At 36.7% G+C, this 23,173-nt stretch overlaps 1 protein-coding gene across 2 annotated transcripts; it reads right to left on the bottom strand.

The window, feature by feature from the left end:
* Nucleotides 1-1,845: 1,845 nt before the first annotated feature.
* On the bottom strand, nt 1,846-21,499 carry LOC124859351 ((E2-independent) E3 ubiquitin-conjugating enzyme FATS-like). Of its 2 annotated transcripts, XM_047352097.1 has the most exons (8): nt 21,280-21,499; nt 20,897-20,972; nt 14,618-15,635; nt 13,103-13,254; nt 10,730-10,910; nt 8,574-8,637; nt 7,936-8,035; nt 1,846-5,050 (listed from the first exon to the last, which is right to left on the bottom strand). In XM_047352097.1, the coding sequence occupies exons 3-8, from the start codon at nt 15,336-15,338 to the stop codon at nt 5,021-5,023; spliced, it is 1,248 nt and encodes a 415-aa protein (XP_047208053.1). In that variant the 5' UTR covers nt 15,339-15,635; nt 20,897-20,972; nt 21,280-21,499; the 3' UTR covers nt 1,846-5,020. The 2 variants fall into 2 exon arrangements, with proteins under 2 accessions (XP_047208053.1, XP_047208054.1); XM_047352098.1 differs by lacking the exons at nt 13,103-13,254; nt 14,618-15,635; nt 20,897-20,972; nt 21,280-21,499 and adding an exon at nt 12,921-13,095.
* Between the last annotated feature and the right edge of the window lie 1,674 nt (nt 21,500-23,173).

Genomic DNA, 23,173 nt, shown 5'->3' on the forward strand with positions numbered 1-23,173 from the left:
CTTGAACATTATACCGTTTTTCTGGCGCATTTCGAAAATAGAGGGAGTCTGGAAAAGACCACTAAGAGTAATTTAACCATCTAATGCTTCTGAGTGACACTGATAGTAAGTTGCTCTTTACAAATGCTAGAGAAACTCATAAATGGAAAGTGTTGTACTGATGTGAAAGTTAACCATCTATAGGTTTTAGGCAAGGCAAGTTCATTTGTATAGCACATTTCAGCAACAAGACAATTCAAGGTTACATTATGGAAAAAAGAAGAGGAAAACACATCAAAAAAGTACATAGCATTGGCATAGTAAAGGAAAGGAACGAAAAGTTGTACAATAGATGTAAGTTAATGTTGTTTCTGTTAATAGTTTGAATAGAACAGTCAAAAGAAACAGTAAACAAATAGATTTTTAACTTTGATTTGATTTGAACTCAGGTTTTGCATTTTTGCAGTTTTCTAGAGGTTTGTGGAGCAGTGGAGCATAACAACTTATTGCTGCTTCTTCATGTTTGGTTGTGATTCTGAGGATCCAGAGTAGACTTGAACTAGAAGACCTGAGGATTCTGGAAGGTTGTTACAAGGATAACAAATCTTTAATGTATTTTGGTGCTAAGCCATTCAGTGATTTATAAACTAACAGACATATTTTAAACTCTTTTCTCTGAGATACAGGGAGCCAGTGTAAGACTGGAGTGATGTGTTTTACTTTCTTGGTTCTAGTGAGGAGATGTGCAGCAAATGTTCAGGATCAGCTGCAGCTGTCTAATTGACATTTTAGACATACCTTTGAAGACACTACAGTAATCAATTCTACTAAAGATAAACGCATGGATGAGTTTTTTGGGATCCTGCTGGGACATTAGTCCTTTAATCCTGGAAGTGTTCTTCAAACGATAGAAGGCCAACTTAGTAATTATCTTCATGTTAGGTTCAGGTCTGAGTCCATCACCACACCCAGAGTTCGGGCCTGATCTGTGGTTTCTAGCTGTAGTAACTAAAGCTGTGTGCTGACTCTTGATCACTCCTCTTTTGGTCCAAAAATAATGACTTTAGGTTTGGGTTTTTTCCTTCAACTAAAGAAAATATGGCACATCCATGCATTGATTTGATCTATGCATTTAGCCAATGCTTGAAACATTTTTGTCACCTGGTGACATTGTAATGCAGAGCTGTGTGCCAACTCACCAAAAGATCACACCAAAGAGGTCAAGCAATACGTTGCTGAGAACTTTAAACTAGAGTTGGGTCACAAAACACTATCCTGAACAGCTGATGACCCAGTGGTAAATTTATTTTCCAAAAATGGAAAGAGTATTGCACAACTGTCCTAAGCTGACAGTTCAGACAAGATATGCATTTATAAGAGAAGCAGTACCATGGAAATTCTGGAGGAACATCTGGGATCCAGAGCTTAGGTGGGAGAATCCAATGACAGAACGATCATGAGTTCTGCACCCCACAAATCTGGTGTTTATGGAAAAGTGTCAAGAAGAAAGCCAGTGTTTACAAAAAAAAAAAAACCATAAGAAATCCTATATCAACTTTTACATAAGTTATACAGGGGGCACGGAAAACATATGCTAGAAGGTTCCCTGGTAAAATGAGAGTACAATTGAACTTTTTGGCATTTAAGGAGCTAAATATCAGGCAGTCCTGCAGGAGAACCTGTTAGAGGCTGCAAAAGACTTAAGAATGTTGCAGAGGCCGACTTTCCAGCAGGACAAGAATCAGAAACATACAGCCAGACCTACAATGGATTGGATTAAATTAAACCATAGTCGTGCTAGAATGGATAACAAAAAAAATAAAAATTTTTCCCAAACTTTTTAGAAAACATTGTAGGCGTAAAGGATTTATTTGCTTATTTTAATAAATTAAACAGCAATTACAATCCAGTTTCTCCCATTTCTATGATCTATGGCACTTAAACAACAGCAGATGTTCGTTTTACACAAATATTGCATAAAATATTGAAAATACTTGCATACAATGAAATCACTGCATGTACACTGATGTATTACACAAAGTGTTTTTCATGTAGTATGACATTTTTCCTCTGAATCCCATTTATGGTAACTGTGTTACGTAAAACTATATATTAAAAATGTTGATTCTAGAATTGTGAATTTGCTGATACCTTTGTACCATTGGAAATCTGTTATGATGTGTAACCATAGCAACACCTCATTAACATCTCAATAACTCAAAAAAATACCTTAAGCACAGCCCCAAATCCCAGATGAGTTCAAAACGACGGCAACTTGGATGCAGAGCAGGGGCAAAGATATCGAAATGGAAAATTATGTCTGTGAACATCATTGCCGCAAGTTCTCTATCACATTTTAGGACTGTGCTTTGACTGGGCCATTCCAACACACAAATATGCTTTGATCTAAACCAGCTCATGGTAGCTATGGGTGGTTATCCTCTTGGTTGGTTAACATCCACTCATATTCAAGTCTTTTGCAGTATCTAGCCGGTTTTTTGAGAGGGTTGCCCTATATTAGATTTTATACAGCGTTCCATCAATTCTGACCCTACTGAAAAACATACCCACAGGGTTACGCTGCCACCACAATATCTTTCTATAGAGAGTCTGTCAAAGGTGACGTGCAGTGTTGCTATTTTTTGATCTAACATAATGTTTAACATGTAGATGAAGCTTTTCAGTTTTGGTCTCATCTGACCAAGTTACCTTCTTCCTCAATCTTCTGCCTCCCCCTACATAGTTTGTGGCATATTTTAAACAGACCTTTTCATTCACCAAAGGCTTTCTTTGATTTTTTTCTTAATTTGTTTCTAAAGCCACAAATAAACAAAAAAAAAAAAGCTGAGGCTCCGTCTTTGGATGAAACCTATGTCAATCCTATCTTATAAGTCTTCTTTTTAAAAGCGAGATAACTTGAGGGCAGTTGAGTCATTCTAGCTTGTGGAGGGACCTAGAAGCACAGTCCACATTATGCAGAGACAATAATGTGACATCCAGACCCATGGTTCCTCAGAGAGAGAAAAGCCGACTGACAAGAGCCTGTCTCCTCAGCTATAGCTCTTGTCAGTCAGTGAAACCTGCCTACATGGCAGCAGGAAAATTGCTATCCAAAGTGGAATGATCCCAAACAGGCTTCTTGGTAACACAGGCAGGAGGGATGTAAGCAGACATTAATACTCCTTTCTATACCAAAAGGTTATAAATGAAAACTCTTAAAATAACTAGGCAGTCTTTGTATATTACAGATTTATTAATTTATTATTGTTCACAATTATATTTTAAATGTGGTGTTTGTGAAAAAAACTCTGTCAACACACTTTGGATGTTTAAAGTGTGTGTGTTTAACTCTCTCATTGTCCCAGCTGGCACTGTTTAAAATGCATCAGAGTTGTCTGTCACCTTTACAGGCTATATGAGGAAAAGGCTCCCAGGCTGCACTTTAGGAGCCTCCTCTCTTATAACAAAGTCTTCTTTGGTTTGGAGCTCTGTGACAGAGGGCCTTTTTTCACAGGCACCTTGTGTCTCATGTGTTCGATTAGCTTGAAATTCAAAACTGTCCTACAGACAAAGTGAGGTCAGTCAGCTCAAAGCCTAATTTTACCTGCAGTTTCATCCCATTTTGTGAGACTTGCACTACAATTGAAAGCATAATGTTGATGCCAAACTATCTATCTATCTATCTATCTATATACTAGATAGAATAGAATTAAAGGGTTTGTTCTGTTTTTTTTTTTTTTTTCCAACAAGCTCACAATGATGTGGGATCTTTCTACCACTTTGTATTAGGATAACCTTTAACCAATAATAACTTCACAGAACCTTATTTAAAACAAAATCCAAACCAATGCTTTGATGCTAAATAATGGGATCCAAATTTACTGTTGTTGTTTCAAAGACCTATAGATTTAAAGAATTAGACTATTAGATTGGATTTTATCTCCTTTCAGAGTTTCCTTTTGGTCATAGTTCCAGTTATTCTGCTGGAGATTTTGTTTAGCTTTTGTTTAGTTTTCATTCAGAAAAAAAGTTGCATACCAAAATCTATCCCAGAAATTTTTCAGCGAGAAAACACTTTAGACTGCAAGGTATGGTAACAATGCCATGGTTTTACCGTATCATAGTTTTAATATAAACGTTTAAAACTAAAATGTATAACATGTTCTAAATGTTTTTATGTAAAACAGAAAAACAACAATTATTCTTATTTCTACTAAAATAAAAGAATGTACTTATGTTACAGTTAAACTAATGTTTTTTATTTACTTATTTAGTGAGTTTTGATAAATAGACAAATGGAAAGGTATAGAATAAATACCTGCTTCATTTAGTAATAATTCTCAAGAAAACACCCATTGTCATTCTGCTCTGACTGGAGATGACTAACACTAACACCAGAAGTATAACAAGTTGTTATTAGCATGGTATTTAGTCAGCTACTTAACTGACATGCTACTATATAGTTATATATACGATATACTATATAGTTTTACTGTAGTTTTTGACAGTTTTACCTTAGTAATAAAGATGGGTGGCACACCTTTAGTTTCCACACCATTATATCCATATTTTTCAAGATTGGAAATATTTCCATACAGCTGATCTTGTTTTCCTTGTAAGCAGAAGGCCAACTAACTGGTGGTTAGTTGGCCTTCTTTCTGCCAACTAACCACTACTGTGCCCAGTGTACAACAAGAGGAGAAAGGCCGTGCCGTGTTAATTTGTGCTTCACACAGCCAGGGAAAACTTCAGTCACATCAACACTTTCTCTGGCATTTAATCAAAAGGACTTTAAACCTGAGGAATAGATTAGATGGAAGATATTTACACTTGTGCATCTGAAACATGGGTAAAACCTGGGTAATCCACCTCTGTTTAAAAATAACTAGATATTTTAGGAAGAACAAAAACAAAATCAAGTTTCCCTGTTTGCAACAATGTGAAGAGCTAACTTGATGTTTTATAGACACTACCCAACAAAGGAATGCACACATATGTAGCCAGTGGTTTTGATTGAAGCAGCTGCCTGATGGAGTCTGGTTCACCTTTGCAGGATCTGGTCCAGAAGTCTCTGTAAGACAAGAAAAACACAAATGTTACTTATAGGTGCCTTCAATCGGCTGATCAAAATCCATCCATCAGCACTCAGTCCTTTCCTTTCTCTGTCTCTTAGCAGCAGCTCAGCATCACATGCAGGGCTACCATCGTTAAATTGGCTTTCACACCGATCAGATCACCCACCCGAGGGTGGCAAGCCTATAGGTAAAGGGAATAAGTCTAGCCAGCTATCTGACGTCTGTGCAATCACACTCCTACAAATGTACTACCCGACAGCTGGAATCTAATTTCAGACTGCATTCAACACCCCACACCCTCCACCTTGTGCTATCAAACCCTCGCTGTGAATCTTTGCTGGGCTCCCCTTCTGAGTGGGATAAAAATGAGTCCTCCTAATCACACAGCGTTTGTTCGGCAGGACTTCGTTCTTTTTCTCCCAATCTCTGTGGTAGGGCCCAGCTAATGGCTTCATTTGAGAGGTGGTGAGGTCACACTGGTATCATAGCGGCAAAAATTCTCCAAGAAATGAACAATTCTTCAGCAGAGTCCACAGCTGCCAGCTGTGTTATTGAAGGAAAACTCTGGTTTAATGTAGATTTGACACTGTTCCTACAAATGAAAATCTGGCCTTGAGTAAAATAGGTTTCAGAGTTAAAACAAGACAAGTCAGTGACTGAAATGATTCTGAAATAATTCATGGAAAAAAAAGATACTTTCACATTGAAGTTTGTATTACTTAAATACACTGAGAAATCTGAAACATCTTTTTGAATTTCTTGCCACTTCTCTGGTTGACAGCAAATTCATTGTTCAGGTTATAATAGGAAAGAAAGTGATGGTTCACCCGCAGGTGAAAAAGAGTGGATCTGTCTGACACTGCATGTCCTAAATACATCATTCATTTCCCAAGTTCCTCTGTCTGTTTGAGAAGGCAGAAACATAGTCTTAAAATAGTCTCCATATGCATATTCCTTAATACCTATTAATAATTCTAAGTTTGACCCTTAGTACAACAGTAATAGTTTGCAGTGCTGAAACCGAAATTACAGGTGGACTATGTTGATCATGTGTTGATTCTGATTATTTATCTAAGAAAAAGTTACAGAATACATATCAAAATGGACAATGTTGGATTTCTGACTAATGTAGAAGAAAAAATATTTTTTGCAGTATTAATTGTTTTTGGCTGATGATTCATTGTTGAATGACAGCACTACAAGATTTTAACAGTTCAATACTGACCTCTGGTGGACAAAATCATGAGATGCCTTATCTTCCAAATAAGTGTATTTTATTTACGTATTTACGTATCATCTATCTATCTATCTATCTATCTATCTATCTATCTATCTATCTATCTATCTATCTATCTATCTATCTATCTATCTATCTATCTATCTATCTATCTATCTATCTATCTATCTATCTATCTATCTATCTATCTATCTATCTATCTATCTGTCTGTCTGTCTGTCTGTCTGTCTGTCTGTCTGTCTGTCTGTCTGTCTGTCTGTCTGTCTGTCTGTCTGTCTGTCTGTCTGTCTGTCTGTCTGTCTGTCTGTCTGTCTGTCTGTCTGTCTGTCTGTCTGTCTGTCTGTCTCTTATATCTTAAAAAAGGTCCAAAAGCTTAAAAATAATATCTAATTAAAGACTGTACACTGTAGATATTTTTTATGAGGATATAAGATATGCACTACTGAAACTAAACTGCCCCTATACAATACAACATTTCTAAAATGTGAGAGTATTTTTTGTTACTCTGCTTGCTTCTCTTTTATATCAGAGTGTTGGAAACCAACCCTGAAGTCATTAGAACAAAATATCTTCATATTGTATTGGCCAATGCATAAATAAATTAGTCAGACAAGTCAATGTTCTGAAGTTCCAAATCTGTTTTTTGTATTTTTCCTGAAAGATTGTTATGAAATTGGCTGGTGTAAAATAATCTTTTTAAGTAATTGATCATTTCAGTTTATATCCTTTTTTTGCAAAAAGCAATTACTCCACAAATGACAATTTGTAAACTGATTCTTACTTATTATAGCTTTTATTTATACACAGTCTCTAATAAGAGTAAGTACAATCCTTACACTTCATACATATTTTTATTATTATATCTTTTCATAGGACATAGTTAGACAAGTTAGTCTTGCCTATAGTCAAGCATGGTGGTGGGAGTGTCATGGTTTAGAGCTGCAATAGCGCTGCTGGCTGTGGAGAGCTACAGTTCATTGAGGGAAACATGAAGGCCAACATGTACTGTGACATACTGAAGATGAGTATGATCCCCTCCCTTTGGAAACTGGGTCGCGAGGCAGTATTCCAATATGATAACAACCTGAAACACACCTCTAGGATGACCACTGCCTTGCTAAACAAAGTGAGGGTAAAGGTGTTGGACGGGACAAGCATGTCTCCAGACCTAAGCCCTATGGAGCATCTGTGGGGCATTCTAGAAACGGAAAGTCTCTAACATCCACCGGCTCTATGATGTCGTCATGGATTAACCTTATATTTGTGCATGTCTGTAAAACCATGTGTGGATTAAGAAAAATCTACCACCATAAATTCAAACATATACATCCAGCTTTTGTTTTGAGAGTTCCTTCAAATTGTTTGTGGTAAAATCTCTCCACTCCGGAAGCAGAACAGTTGTAGTAAATTGTTTCAAAGCCAAACATTAATAAGAGTTATTGGATAATATAGATCCACGCTCATGATAAGTATGTGGATGTAAGACTGGAACTGGCACAAATATTAGGAGATACTGATGTATAGATTTCCATTTTGTTCTCTAAAAACTTTACTCAATCGATCGTTGAATTCCCAGCTGATCATTTCAATGTGGTGTAATCAAACTTCCTAAGAAATTCAGATTATCAGATTGGTCCCATTTACCTTTTTGAAGACCTCTGCTCGCAGTCTGTTGGTTTGAGATACAGCCCTCTTTTCCTCCTCCTCCTTCTTCTTTGTCACCTCCGGCAGCTTGTTGTAAATCCTTCAGACGCAAAAAAGGAAACTTCATACAGGGCAGAAGAAAATAGTATCACAAGTCTAAGGGTGGCTGAGCCTTGCAAACAGACTGGCATTTTGGAGACAAGGTTTTATCAAGTAAGACCACAGCCTGAGAAATAAAACTCTGGTTCCACTGATAAACAGGCTGCAAACATGCACTCCCCTTTCTCACTTGCACAACTGCTGCCAATTTGCTAAATCTTCAAAGTCAGATAGTGTTGCTTTTGAAAAAAAAAAAAAAAAAACTGTTACAATTGGAAGCCTTCACCTGATCAGGTGTGCCTTGCCAGATAAGCAGAGAGAGAAAAAAACAGAGATAAGATGTGGAGGTTACCTCATATCTTCTGCCAGGATATCTAAGCATCAAATATTTGTTGGATGTCAACAGTATGTGGATGTGTGGGTATGCATGTTGTGTATGTGTACTATGTATGAAAGGGAAACTTGATGGGTTCAGTCATGTTATAAAAACGAGAAAAAAACCAATAGTCTTTGACAAGGGCTTAGCTTAGAGAACTCACCGTCTGGACCTGAGCTGCATCTCTCTGTCTGATATAGACCTCTCCCTCGGCTTGAAAAGGTTATCTAGGACACACACATCCACACAGCCGTACAAACACACAGGAATAACAAAGAGGAATTAATATGGAAATCAAGCTTGCATATGTAAATAAACACTGATGGATGGGTTTTCTATTCTAGACTGTAACACCATCCACCATTAGCACACTGATGCAGAAAAACACACATAGGGATACTGAACCACCATCACACACACAGCCTAACACACTTTGTACTCGCAGATCCTGTCCTGGTCCTGTTAATTCTGTTTGTGTTAGAATGATGTGAAGCAAAAAGCAGAAGGGTATAATTGGACCCTATGCTTCAGTCAGAGGTCACAGTGAAAAGGTCTACTTTTTATTACTCCTTCATCACATTTTAAAACCACCCTGGGTCTATTAAATTATATTTCCTATAATACTGCAATCAGTTTTTTTACTAAAGGTTCAAGCTGTCATAATTCCTGTCTGGAAAGCTTTCTCACACCTATATTTGCCTAAATTGGAGTGGAAGAGTAGTTTATCACTCATCACCATCCTCATTTGCATAGAGGTGTGAATCAAACACAGTTTTGAGCAGAGACAGCAGCTACAGACTGGCTGATAGTAACATAACTATGCACTCTGTCAAAATCATGGAAATCATGTGTTGTTCAGCGCCTAATTCAGGTGTAGGGTGAGAATCTCACCCGTGTATATGTGTGAAATACTATATAATTCCAATGGGCTCATCATAAAATAGGAATGTTGATGTTATGGAAAATAAATTATATTGTGAGATAAAGTGCCAAAATAAAGTTAGGTCCAGCTGTGTTCCAGTTGTTATTGTTCTGACTGAAGATACAAGGAAATTTAGTTGAGTAGCTATGTCCTTATTGAAATTTCCTGACTTATGAAGAACAACACATATCAGCCCTTCTTGAATGACATGTTTTTGTGTCTTTCCTATTTTTTGGCTAAAAGAAATGGGTTTATAGATCACATCGGGAAACAGCAAGTCATGGATTATGAATTTAAAATGGGTTAACTTTAGAATATACATAAAAATTGCTTCAGTTACATTGAAATGCGCATCAGAATTTGTTTTGTACAAGGGAACAAATCTGTTTTATTTTTCTTTACATTTTCAGTGTGAGATTATACTTGTACAATAAAATAAAAGTTTTTTCACACATCTTTACAAACTATATATAACTGCATATTACTTAGAGAAATCCTTCATACCATTACTATATTGGCAATACAGCTGAATTAATAAATAAGCTATTGAAATATAAGTGTATATATATATATATATTCATACACTTATATTGGTGGATAATATTTCACAAATGTTGCTTTTAGCCTAACCCCTGTTCAAGGACACACAATCACAAAGCAATGTAAAAGGAAATAATTTAAATGTCTGAAAAGGTCAATACAAGTCTGATAAATAAGCCTATGAAGGCCAAAGGAGTTTTATCTGCTTTTTCAATGTTTTATTTCCAGTTCATTCCTTTTCAATTGTTTGTCAAGCCTCCATTGATACAGAATTGCTTTAGCTATCCATGTAGTACTGAATGATGACCACCAGAGAGCAAAGTCAGTGAAATACTGCTTAAAAGGGGAATAACATGTAAAATGTCCCTTTGTTCCCATCCAAAAGCACTGAAATTCCACCAAATGAAGAAAGAAAATATCATGGCATGTCCATGGGTTTGTTAATAATTTGTTATGGTATCTGTTTGTCTCTATAAATCTACATCTGCTGAAGGAGGAACACTTGGCCCAGCTGTCCAAAGAATTGATAAATATGCATGTATCTGCAAAAGTGATGCAACGTGATAAAAGATGGATGTTGTATAGGAAAAGAAACCATCTGCTCTAAATATGTTAGGTAGCAATTTACTTTCTGTTGTCACCAGGACAGACACAACACATGTACTTGTTTATTCCAGAAAGTCCTAGGATCCTTTGTCATATGATCAACATATTGATCATATGACAATGCTTCTGTCAACACTGGTGGTGAAACAAAAACTGAGACTGAGACACCAGCTGGTGTTATGAGTCACATTATATTATTCTTAATAGCTTATTTCTTCTTTTTTTGGTCTTAGTGATTCAGCTGTACTTACCACTAAGTGGATCTGGTGTAGTACAGTTCCTCTTTTGCTTGTCTCGATCTTCTGTTAGCCCCTGCAATAAAGTTGGATTTGAGTCCTGCAGTGCTTTCCTTCTCCTGGCCCTCTGGTCTAACCTCCTCATCCGACCCTGAGATCGGCTAATGAAGTCTGGCCTGAAGATCTCTAAAGCCTCCTGGAGAAGAGACCATTTTTTTCAATCAGGTAAATGATATAAAGACAATTATTTGACGGAAAATAAAATAGCAATTAAACAAAGAAAATAAAATAGAATGCCACAGTTCAGCCTAGACATATCCAATCCCTCCCCCTTACCATAAATATGTGACAGAAATGTTCACGGAATTTCCAACATCTTCCTCTTCTTTATATTTCATGAAGAACATATGTTCACTTTATATTCGGAGTTTTCTTCAGCTCCCCACACAAACTGTTCCCCAGTAACCACACACACACACAGACAAAAACCATTTCTAGTAAGGCCACACGGACACCCCTCATATTAGGATTTTCTTTCTTTGCATGAAAAATTATTTTTAATATTTCAGGCTATTGGTTTTTTTTTGCTCAGAAGAACATTTTGTGATATTTGGAATTTGATTTAATCAGCTATTATAAATAGTTCAAACTGTTAGGTTAGGCAAAGTCCCTTTAACCCATGCTATTATTTCCCCTAACTGCTTGTTTTTATTGACCTGTTTGTTTTTCCCAAATGTTGTTTCATCCAAATCTTTGCATTTCTATTAAATCTTTTATTTCCAAATGAAATGACTTATGTTGTATTTAAATGAATTGAGTTTTTTTTATTTTTTATATCAAACCAAATCTATCAATATTTCTAAAACACTGGATATGTTACTGATGTATAAAATAAACACTATGTGTCCTGATTGTGGTGGGATGCCATGATCAATAAAAGAGCAGTTGTTGCTTAACGTCTTAACTGTAGCCTGTAGCTCTAAAATGACCCTACTGGTACCAAAACATTGTAGATGTACTTTTCTTTTGTTCAAAGATGACAATTCATTATCTGCCTGATATGAAACCAAGCTGACTCTTGGAGAGCAAATTTTGTTTTTCTATAACTATTTCCATTAGGTTTGCATAACAGTTTTTGAACATTTAGACAGTAAAGAAATTGGCCTATAGTTTGTAAAGACAGATTTGGAAAAACACAAAAAGAAAATAATAATTGTTTTTAATTGTAGGGATCAAAACAAAACTATGATAAATGTCTCTTCGGGACATTTAAATTGTACAGTGTTGAGTAGACAAGAAAACATTTTAAATACCTCCTTTTATCCTTTTTATTTTGATTTTACACTTAAAATGGGATGCATTGTAACATGTTGAATCTCAGTAATATTTTGCAAATGAAAGACATAATGTTCAAATCGAAAATAAAGCAAAATCTTTTTATTTATGTTACCATTTTGGTACAATTTTGTCTACAAAGAATGAACCCCTAAAACTTAAAAAAAAAAAAATATTATGCCAATAGATTATATTTAACTTAACTATTAGCTTTATTAACCCACAGCGACTCTCTAATTCCTATGTAGAACTCCACAGAAGGAATGATTATCACTGAATATCTCAAAAACAAAAGCAAACAGAAAAAAACAAACAAATAGAAGAAGAAAATGACATACAAAAACAGTCAGTCAGTCATTTTCTACCACTTATTCCATAGTGGGTCACTGGGGAGCTGGTGCCTATCTCCAGCAGTCTATGGGCAAGAGGCAGGGTACACCCTGGACAGGTCGCCAGTCCATCGCAGGGCAACACACAAACAACCATGCACACACTCATTCATACACCTACATACAAATACAGAACATAAGTAAATCAATTTTTAAGACCTAGAATAAAGGTAATTAAATAAAAGGCTTTTTGTGACCTGAAGTAATGTTGTTCCAAAAAAATGTATGAAAAGCAAAAACCTCTGAGTAAGTCAGTAAATGTATATGAGATGAAATGTGTGCAAAAGCTTTAAACAATTCTGCAAATTTTTCTCTTGTGAAAAATATCAGTTTTCATATAGTTGGACAAATATCCAAGCAAACATGGAAGATAGCAAACTTTTTCAATTTTAAACATGGATGTCATATATTTGGTCTCCTTAGTCTTTTAAAATGACGTGTTGTTTACAAAAGATGCATCATGAGAGTTTAAAATGTGCTACCTGCTTAAAATTGTCCATCTCCTGTTAAAAAGTCAACAAATTATGTCGACAAGTCCTCATAGTTCCAGTTTTTTACTTCTTTAGAGTGCTGTTGTTGCTCACATTACCTGTGAAGCGTATTTTAGATTTTGCTCCTTTGAAAGAGAATTCTTTAGAAAAAAGTATAGAAATGTGACTCATACTTTCAGGCTCAATGTTTCGGTAGTGCCTCCCACAGAATCGTTCTGCAGCTGTGAAGGGGGATGACAAGTGGAAATTTTATCAGGTTCTGTGGATTTGCCACCTCCCTGTTCCTCATCTGTCTTTTGACTTCCTCTCTGCTTGCTCATCATCACTAAAGACAAATAAAGTAGTTAAGATTGCATCACTCAAAACTAGTACTACAAAGAAAAACATAATTTCTACTAAGAAGTGTAGAGAAGCTGGTTAACTTTGTGATAATTATGCATTTAGAAGCTTCTAAACACAGATTTTTCAGTTGCTTTTCCATCTCTCTTGTTTGTACTCATCGTTTTCACAGTGGACTTGACTTTCTTGCAAAGTGTAATTATCTTGAGAAGGATGGCTAAGAACAGATCTCAAACTGAACCCAGCAGACCCCAATGCTAACAGAAACACACACTACCCCCACATCTCATCAGGAGAAAAAAAATCCAGGGGGGAACATGAGTGTGGCCAATGAATAATGTAAAAGATGGCAGCGCATCCATTCTGCTCCTGTAACCTCATTCCTGTCCCTTTTTTAGAACATATATCTCTCAGCTGAAAACTCTACAGTGATCATGTAGCTTTTTTGTTGTACTGCATCACTGTCATCTGATGTCACTGGTCGAGGTTTTCTCACAGGGCATATTTACTGCAAAAATTATGGTCCTGTGAAAACTGGGAAAAACTTAAATATCCCACGCAGAGCTGAGACTGTTTAATAATTCAAAAGTATTGTGTTTTGCAGTTTTTTTTTCATGAGACAGCAAATATAAAAGGTCAGGTCCTTTTGGCTGAATCTTCGCCATCATTATTACAAGGTTTTGTAAATTAGCCTATAATATACTATTGGCTCAGATCAAGAAAGCATAGTGTTTGCGATGATGCATCCCAAAACAAAATAACATTTCTAAGCTTATTTTGTTCAAGTTGTATTCATGATGCTTTATCTTTCATTCTTATTTTAACCACTGTTTTCCTGTCTTGTTTAAGGACAAGAGTTCTCAAAATAAGAATTTCAACTAAACATGTAAGCCTCTAGCATTGCCTTTAAACTTTCAGCACAAATGTCTACAAGTCTATTCTAAAACAGCACAATGTCATTCTGATGCAGCAGTCATTTCATTTCTTTGTGTGTTATATTTTAAGTGTAGGAAGTCGAGAAGGATAATGGAATGTGTTTGCACTTTAACTCTATTTGAGGTCAGCATGTTCCTTCGCTAATTGGGATTTATTTTAAACAAAATGAAAGCACCATGGAAACAGTGTGGAAGGTGAATGTGGGTATATTAACAAAATATGAGATAAAAAGTTAAGAGGCAGAAAGGGAAAAAAAGAGAGATTATCCATACTCTAAGACCAGCTTGGCACGTAAATACCCTCCCTGCTATGCCTTGAAGTTTTCTCCTAGGTTTAGGACATTCAAGCCAGTGAAATATATATTTACTAAACGGTTACTCTGGATTTTCAGTAAAGAGTGGTGAAATTCATACCTGAACTAAAGGGAAAAGTGAGCTTCCTGTGCCTGAAATTGCTCGGAGCAAAGAAGGCTGCCTCATTTGCATGCCCCTTCTGCTTTGTAGCCTTTGTGTTCAAGGCAGATGGCTCTCTGAATGACAATCCCAAAGAAGTGCTGTGTATCTGCTTTTCTGAGTTGTCATCCTTACTGTTAATGCCACAAGCAGGTGTCTTTTGATTGGCCTCGTGTCCATGGCAATTGGATAATGGGCTCTTCCTGTGATCCAATTTATGCTCTTGACCATTGCTCTTGTTGAATTTACCTCTCCTGTAAACTTCCTTTGTTTTGGCTGATTTCTTATTTGTAGTGGATCTGCGTAGAGATTTCCCATCAAGCTGACAAGTCAGGTCAGTTCTGTACAAAGGGGCTTGAACTCCTCTCGTTCCTGCAGCAAGTTCTGCGAGTGAAATGCAAAGTGACTTGTCCAAAAACACAGCAGAGCTACAGGTCCTCAGAGGCATCTCATGATATATGCACACCCTGTAGAAAAGCTCAGAGGAGAACGGTTTTAATACTGTGAAATCTGTCATTTCCTGCTTTTGGTCTGTCTCTAAATAGTTTGGTTTCCATCCAACAAGTTGTACTTTAATCTGTCCTGGATCTCCTGCTGACAATCCATTTGATGGCGAGTGGCCTTGTGTTGAATTATTTGACATTAAAGAGGTAGGATCCAGCTGGATGATTGAGACTCTCATTGGTGACTAGAATGAGGCTCTTCTTTTCAGGGAAAGTGATAGTTATGGAGCAGCTGATCAAATGTTAAAGAGGATAGATGCAGAAGTCCTTGTAATGGATAAGTGAAAAGAGAAAATGCTGTTCGTTTTGCCTGGCGCATCAGGTTTAAAACTCCACCAAAGGACCACCCCTCTGTAACAGGAGACTGGCTGGATTTTGCTCCGAGAGACACGGTTTCTTCTGCTGCTTGCCCCCACCTCATTCCAGATGACTGAACATTCTTGTGCAGTGAAGCAGCGATGACCTTATTAAGCACTCTGAAAAAGAAAAGAAAACAGCGTCACAGCAATGTGTTCATTGATATCTATGCTAACTAAAATCTCCAGACACACTAAAAATACATAACTGCTTTGGACCCATAATATCCTCTTTTGCTCAACATATTTCCGTTTCTGTTGGTGTTGTCATGATAAAGGAAAGCATGTGGGGAAAATTATCCATGACATTTAAAATGAAAATATCAGATTTTCTATTTCAAAAAGTATTCAGTTTCTGCCATGTTTACAGCTCTTATGTCAGTTGTTAAAACCCTAAGTCAGACCAGTCCAAAGATAAAATTAAACCCATAGCTCTGCTGACCTTGTAGAACAAATTTGCATTTTGAACTGTCAAAAACCAAACAAAACAAACAGTCTCTGTTAAAAAGTGCTTGTTATGAAATGTTGGAAATGTTCACAACACAAAATTCCATGAAAGCTCCATGAATTATTTAAACCTTGTCAGAATTGTGAACTTCAATAGAAATTGGATGTATTACGACATGGAATGCCTTGCAGAAGTGTTTTATACCACTTGAATGCTCCACATTTTGCCACATTACAAGGACTGACTCCAAAATTCACGGACTCAAAAAAAAACATGGTATGATTAAAGAGTAGAGAAAAAAGAATGCACTGTTTTAAAATTCTTCACATATAAAACGTTTGAAAAGTATGGCCTGAAATTATATTCACCCGCCCTAAGTCAATGCTTTGTAGAACCACCTTTCAGTGTAATAACAGTGGCAAGTATTTTGGTCTCTACATGACTGACATTTTTTCCTATTCTTCTTTGGAAAACAGCTCAAGCTCAGTCAGACTATATAGATAGTCTGTGAGCAACAGTTTCTAAGTCTTGGCATGGAATTTAAATTTGAGTCTGGACTTTGACTGGGCCATTCTAACATTTGCGTATGCTTTGCTCAAAACCATTCTGTTGTAGCTCTGGATGCGGATTATTGTAGAATATCTTTTGCAGCATCTAGCAGGTTCTCCTTCACTATTGCAATGCAATTGGAGCCATTTAATGTATCTTGTTATCCTTTCTGATCAGTTTTCCTTACCCTGCTTGAGAGAAGTATCCCGAAAGTTTAACGGTGCCACCATCATGTTTCACGTGAATAGTGTGTACAGATTGATGTGCAGTTTTAGTTTTCCACTGCACATATTGCTTTGCAATATATGCCGTGGTAGATGTTTGCTGTAAATGTCCCCTACATGGCTTGTGTAAAAGTATAAATGAGACTTCTTATAGTTTTTCTGTCAATAGATCCTCCTATACTACTTGAATATCTGCAGACCCTCATTGTGACTATCTCCAGGGGAAATTGGGGAAGTGGTCGTATTGCCAGTCTATCGTAGGGCAAAACACTAACAAACAGGACAATTTAAGCTGACACATTATCTAACATACATACCCCCCCATACATACACAACTGAGGTTTCTAGTTATTGTTTGACAACACATATTAAAGGGGTATTAATACATTTTGAAGGCACTGTGTATATTTAGGCATTCTTCAACCTCCTCCATTTGGTTCTTCCTCCAAACACCCAGTGGAACAAATGTCACAAATAACAACGAATTGTTTTCCAACAGAAAGGGCTTTTTTTTTTTCCAAGACAGAAGATGTTTCTTTTAAACTGTATTTTGCTAATAAAGCATTTAATTTCCTCAGGCATAATCATTTGCACCTAAAGCAAACAATGTCTGATCTCATAATGCAACAGAGTATCCATGGGGTTTTTGCATAAAAACATTTATCATCTTACTATGAAATCAGATCTTATGTTATTTGGTGAGCACCCCGGGCAATCTATCACATTGTTAAAATATGTAAATATGCTTTGAAATAATCACCTGTGACAGCTTTTAATGCTTCACCTTCCAGTTGTCACAAAATAGAAGACTTTTTTGCATTTAAAATCTGCTCAGAAAATCAAGCTGATGTACCTGAAAAAGTGCCAACAATTTCTTTCAAAATGAACACTCACCCTGTGATGAAATATCTAAAGCGGTATTTCTGCCAACAATGCAATATTTGATTATTTACTCCAGTTTATCATTACATATTAATTCAGGGCTCATACCTCATTCATACTCATCATGTTCCAAAAATAAAAACAAGCTTCCTCCTGACTTCCAGCTGCTCAGCTCAGCTCATAGCCATCTTATTAGGCATAATTGCAGAAAGATTTTGGATATTGTATAACATAAAGCCCTGTGATAGGTTCGCAATTTGTCCAGGGTGTACCCCATCTCCTGCCCTGTGGAGATAGGCACTGCCCCCTCCACTACCTTGCAGGACAAGCAGGTATAGAAAACTAATAGAAACTTTATCACTTTGTTTCCTAAAAAACAAAAAACAAAAACAACTGCAGATACTGGCTTCTTTTTCTTATTAAATGTTAAAAATGTAAAGATTAAGCATTACTTTCAACAACAGTAGCCTACTTTACAAATTTGCCTCCCCACTTCATCACAGAAATTAGAAAGAAATGTTTGGGTAGAGCATCTAAATCAATAATTATAAGCTCTTGGATCATGATCAGCATAAAACATTGGTTGCTGAAATTTGTTTCTTTGAAAGTCCAGCTGTTGGATACACCCAGACAACAAATTCAGATTGTTTGGCTGGAAAAAGTTTTAAAAAGAGTCAGGTATTGTGTTGCTCTGTTTTGCAGTAACACCTGCACAGATGTGGATGGATAAAGAGAATAAGTTCATTAAAATAAATCTCATTTCTACTTATAATAAACAGAAGGCAGCTCAAAATTGATTTGTGTCCAGGTATATTGGTATACAGAGTCAATTACTTAGAGAACCATGCCCTGGAACCCAAACGCCATGAAACGCCCCCCGCCACACACACACACACACACACACACACACACACACACACACACACACACACACACACACACACACACAGGCACACTCCCACAGGAGAGCTTCATCCCCCGAAGACCCAACAAAGCAACACCCACACAGCGCAAGCTCCACACACAGCCCCGCTCCAAGCACCCCCCGCTGCGTTCTGCCCCCACCATACAGCGCGCCGTGACAGCAGGGCAAGGGCCCTGTGCAACGCCACCCAAGCCCCCACCCACAGGCACAGCAGGGCAGACACCGTCGAGCACCGAGCTTACAACGGAGTAACTGGTCTTTTTCACACCAATTTAGGTTTTATTTGATCAATAAAAACAATGAGCTAAATAGAGACAGAAAATTATGAGATAAGTTATATGAGGGAAATATACTAAGAAATTTATCAGCAAACAGACAATAAAGATGCTGGTAGCAGTTTTGAACTTGACTGACAGCAAGCTGACCAGAATCTCAAAGATCCAATTTTTTTCCAATCAGTGAAAGCACCATTAATAAGTACTACCATGTCATGCAGAAAACTTCGGGGAGACTCTATTATTGAGAGAAGATTTAAAGTTAGGTATTTTCAGCACCACCAAGGTATTTTAAATGAAGTCGGAGAATGTACAGGGAAACTATTCAAATCATTGAGATATGCACAAGAGCAGTTAACAGGAAGGTTGAATGGAGTAGATTCAAGTTGCTCTCTTTTATGCTTTCGAGCTTTCCATCTCTGTTATGGAGCATGATTTGGAAATGTTTGCAGCTTTTTAAAAATCTCAGAGTTAAGGAGCGATCTTATACAGATCCACAGATGCACAGGCTGGTGTTTTAGTAATGTTAGCTGTGCTAACTGTGCTTCTCAGTAATACAAGATGCTAATGGTAGTTTAAAATGTCAACTCTAAAATCATGTTGTCTTTGCTTTAACATATTGCTTTAGTAATATTTTGCATCTAATATAAACAACAAATCACAGGTTAACCGAGGAAAGCTAAAAAAACAGGAACTTTGAAGGCCATTTTTATATCGTATTATAATATAATTTTAATGCGAAATTGGAATCGGCTAAAACAAGTATCAACAAGTCAAAGCTTTGCAAAAATAGGGATATCAACCAAAAACATCTATAAATACCAGGTCGTGTATTTGGCTAATGAGACTGTATGGTTATTAATGCAGACATGAAAACCTTGATTGATTAAATCCTCATGCTGCTGACACTCAGAAGCACTTTATGCAAGATGATGAAACTGAACAGCTGTAAAGGTTTTGAAATGAGAAAGGGGGGGGGGGGTCAAAAACAATGTGTTCAAATGTCTGTATTTTACAGTATTTTGTGGACAGGGATTTGCATTTGTCTTGTATAAACCCCTTATTGACCAACTAATGTTGGATTATATTGGTGATAATGTAGTGCATAAAGTAATTAGTCCTTGTTATAAAGATTAGTTACATAATGGTTTCTGTGTTAAAGCAATTTGTTCATTCAAGTCAGACAGGTGGGGTTGGGCATTGGGCTGCTGTGGCAGCCTGTGCACCAAGTGGGTGGTGCCTGCCTGGCTCAGTGGGAAGGCCAGAGGAAAATTGAACTTTGTTTGCCATGCAAAACATGGTTTTCGCAAAATCATACTGTGGGATACTTCTGTTCAACACTGGCAGGTAAGCTGGGTGAAGTTACAGGGTGCAAAAGATTTCAGACAGGTATAGAGATTTACCTTCCAGTATGAATTGTTTGAATGAAAACATCGTAAGCTTTTTTTGTACAGAATAAAAGGCATGTCATTAGATGTACAAAGCTGGAAGAAATATTGCCCCAAGGACCGAACACCTTGTTTAATTTTTCTTCAACTTCAAGTATGCACTATTTTGTGTTGATTAATCAGATAAAATCCTTGCAAAATACATTGAAGTTTGTGGCTGTAACATGAGAAAAGGGGTGTGAATAGTTTTGCAAATCATTGTAAATAATGTAACTAAAGAGCAAGCAATTAATTAAAAGTGAAAGTTAAGTGAAATGAAAGTGGATTTAAACCTAAATCCAGGTAGGGTTAACAAGAAAATTAAGCATAAATTTGACAAAACGTAACACAAACAGCATATAAACAGAGGCTGAATAACCATTACTGGAAATCATTCCAATGAACTAAAATAATACACATATAATAGAAGCTCCAACAAGAATACAAAGATGTAAAAACAATCAAAAGCTTGCGTTATGCAAAGCCTAAGAGTCTGGCTGCAGATTATTAGGTGAAAATTATACAAAACCATATAGATCATAAAAAAAAAAAAAGTCATGTTTTTTAAATGAAACTGCACTAGACAAGTAATTTTCAAAAATGACTGTTGCATATTTTTGCTCCATACTTTAAAAACAGACAGCTGCTTACCTCAAGCAGTAGCTGTTTCACTCCACATATTGAGTTGCATCAGCAGAGGCCACAGTGGGCGCTGTCCTGCTCTCACCTAGGAGTGTAACAGATCATCAGAGTGAGATGTGCTCCCAGATCATTTGTCAAGTTTCAGTGGAAACTCTTCTCAGCCCTCAGAGGTTCAGTACGAAAATTACAACCCATCAGTTAAGTCAATATGTTTACACAAATTACCCATTTAGATTATTCTTATCTTATTTCAAGTCACCCACAGAAGACTGGCAAAGGAAGCTACTTGAGAAATCAAAAAGAAATCCTTGGTAGGAAGTTTAAAGCGTTAGCTATCTTTGACAGACCTCAGTAACTTTTGATTTTCCTCAGTTAATTAATTTCCTACTCACTCCTCTGGTTTAGTTGAGCTGGTTAAAAAACTGCCTTCAGGGATTTTCCTGGAGCTCCCAGCAGCTCCATGGTGTTCAGCTAAGTGCAGCCTGGCTGTCCTTCATCCGTCCCCAGGGCCTGAGCTCAGGTAGCAGAACAGGTGACTGACTCAGGTTTCAGGACTTACATAATAAGTCCCCACTGCACCAGATAATAATGGAGCCAGAGCCTTTAACAGGCCCTCTGCTTGTCTGACACTGCTAAGAAAAAAAAAAATCTATATTTAAAAATAGAAAAAGATCACCTGGTTATATGTACTTTTTTATTCTTTCCAGTGTTTCTATAAGCAAACTTGAAGCAAACCTCAATTCATCTTTTTCCCCTTGAATAAAACCCAGCGAAAGTAGGTTAGATTTAAAATAACAGTAAAGAACACTGTTTACACTTTTTCAGTGATAAATTACTTGATTATCCAAGGAAAAGAGTAACAAAATTGAAAAATATTTCACTCTTGTCGCTTCTTGTGACCCTGCCGTTATGGTGTTTGAATGCTAAAAGGAATCATTGTAATGATCAATGGCTCATACACAGCGATTAATCTGAAGCTTGCTCTACAACACTATAAAAATTAATAAATGCACACAGGATTGTACTGCCTATGTGAATATAAAGTCACGCAGAATAAACGGAATAATATCTGTTAGGCATTGTACTTGTCACGGTTCTGTCACGGTTTACTTGGAATAGGACTTCAGATTGCAGACGAGCAGGCAGCGTGATGGTAAGTGAAGAAAAGGTTTAATTACAAAAACTCACACTCAGCAGTATGCAGGAACAAAACAAACGGGCAGGCAAGACAGTCATGGCATGATAAAAAAAAACAGACAAGACTTGGTTAGAGAACTAGACATGAGCATGAGAGTGAAAGCTGCTTCCGCAAAGACTAAACAGAACAGGTGTGAATATATGGCATGAAAACCAGGTGGAGCAAGGAGACAGATTAACTTGAAGCAGGTGAACTGAATAAACTTAATTAACAGAACAAAACGTGATTGGAGCAAAACAGACTCTTGAACACAAACTAGAAAAACATGAAGCAAAAGCATAACCAGATCCGAAAACCAAACTTGACTAAACATGAACAGGATGACAAAACAAAAAGCATGAGTCAAAACCTTAACTGTGAAAAACATAAGAAGAAACCCGAAACCAAACACCAAACAACCTTACATCATGACAGTACTAGGTGGATTTTAGAGGAGCTAAATTAAAATAAAATAATGTAACAGTAATTAGTGGCTTATGGTATATGCTTATAATATTTATGTTGTATATATATATATATATATTTGGCAGAGGGTTAAGGAGGACATAGGAAGTCCTCAAAGATGAGAAGATTAGCAGGCTGCAAAACATGTATTTTCTGTCTCTAGCTTTGGTGATAACCCCTTCAGATATGTAATGGAAAATGTTCTTACTCAGCAGTTCTTTAAAAGTTTATTCATCGTCATCCTTCATTTTGGTCGATAAAGCTGAGTCAAGTCTTTGCAGGTCACCCTTGTTCTTCTTCTGATCTCAACTTGTTAGGTGTTTTCTCATTTTACTTCTTCTAAAATTACTCCAGAAACTTTCTTTTCCTGTCCAACACTCCTGTTTGAAAACTCTGGTAATGAACTTGACATATTATTTTTCTTATAAATGTGTGTTGATAAGTTAGATATCAACTAATCCTAAGAATAAAATGTTCATTTTATGAAACAAAACCAAACTTAGACTTACAGCATTGTCACTTCTCTAACTTACATTTTAATGTCTAATGATAATTTTACAGTCAGTGCATGAATTTAATTGTTGTGCAAGTTGATCAGACAAAATCTGTGTGAGCTTTCTGTAACCTGACCCTAAAGCAAGTGA

This window comes from Girardinichthys multiradiatus, chromosome 22 (assembly GCF_021462225.1).
Source record: "Girardinichthys multiradiatus isolate DD_20200921_A chromosome 22, DD_fGirMul_XY1, whole genome shotgun sequence".
In the NCBI taxonomy this organism is placed as follows: Eukaryota; Metazoa; Chordata; class Actinopteri; order Cyprinodontiformes; family Goodeidae; genus Girardinichthys; species Girardinichthys multiradiatus.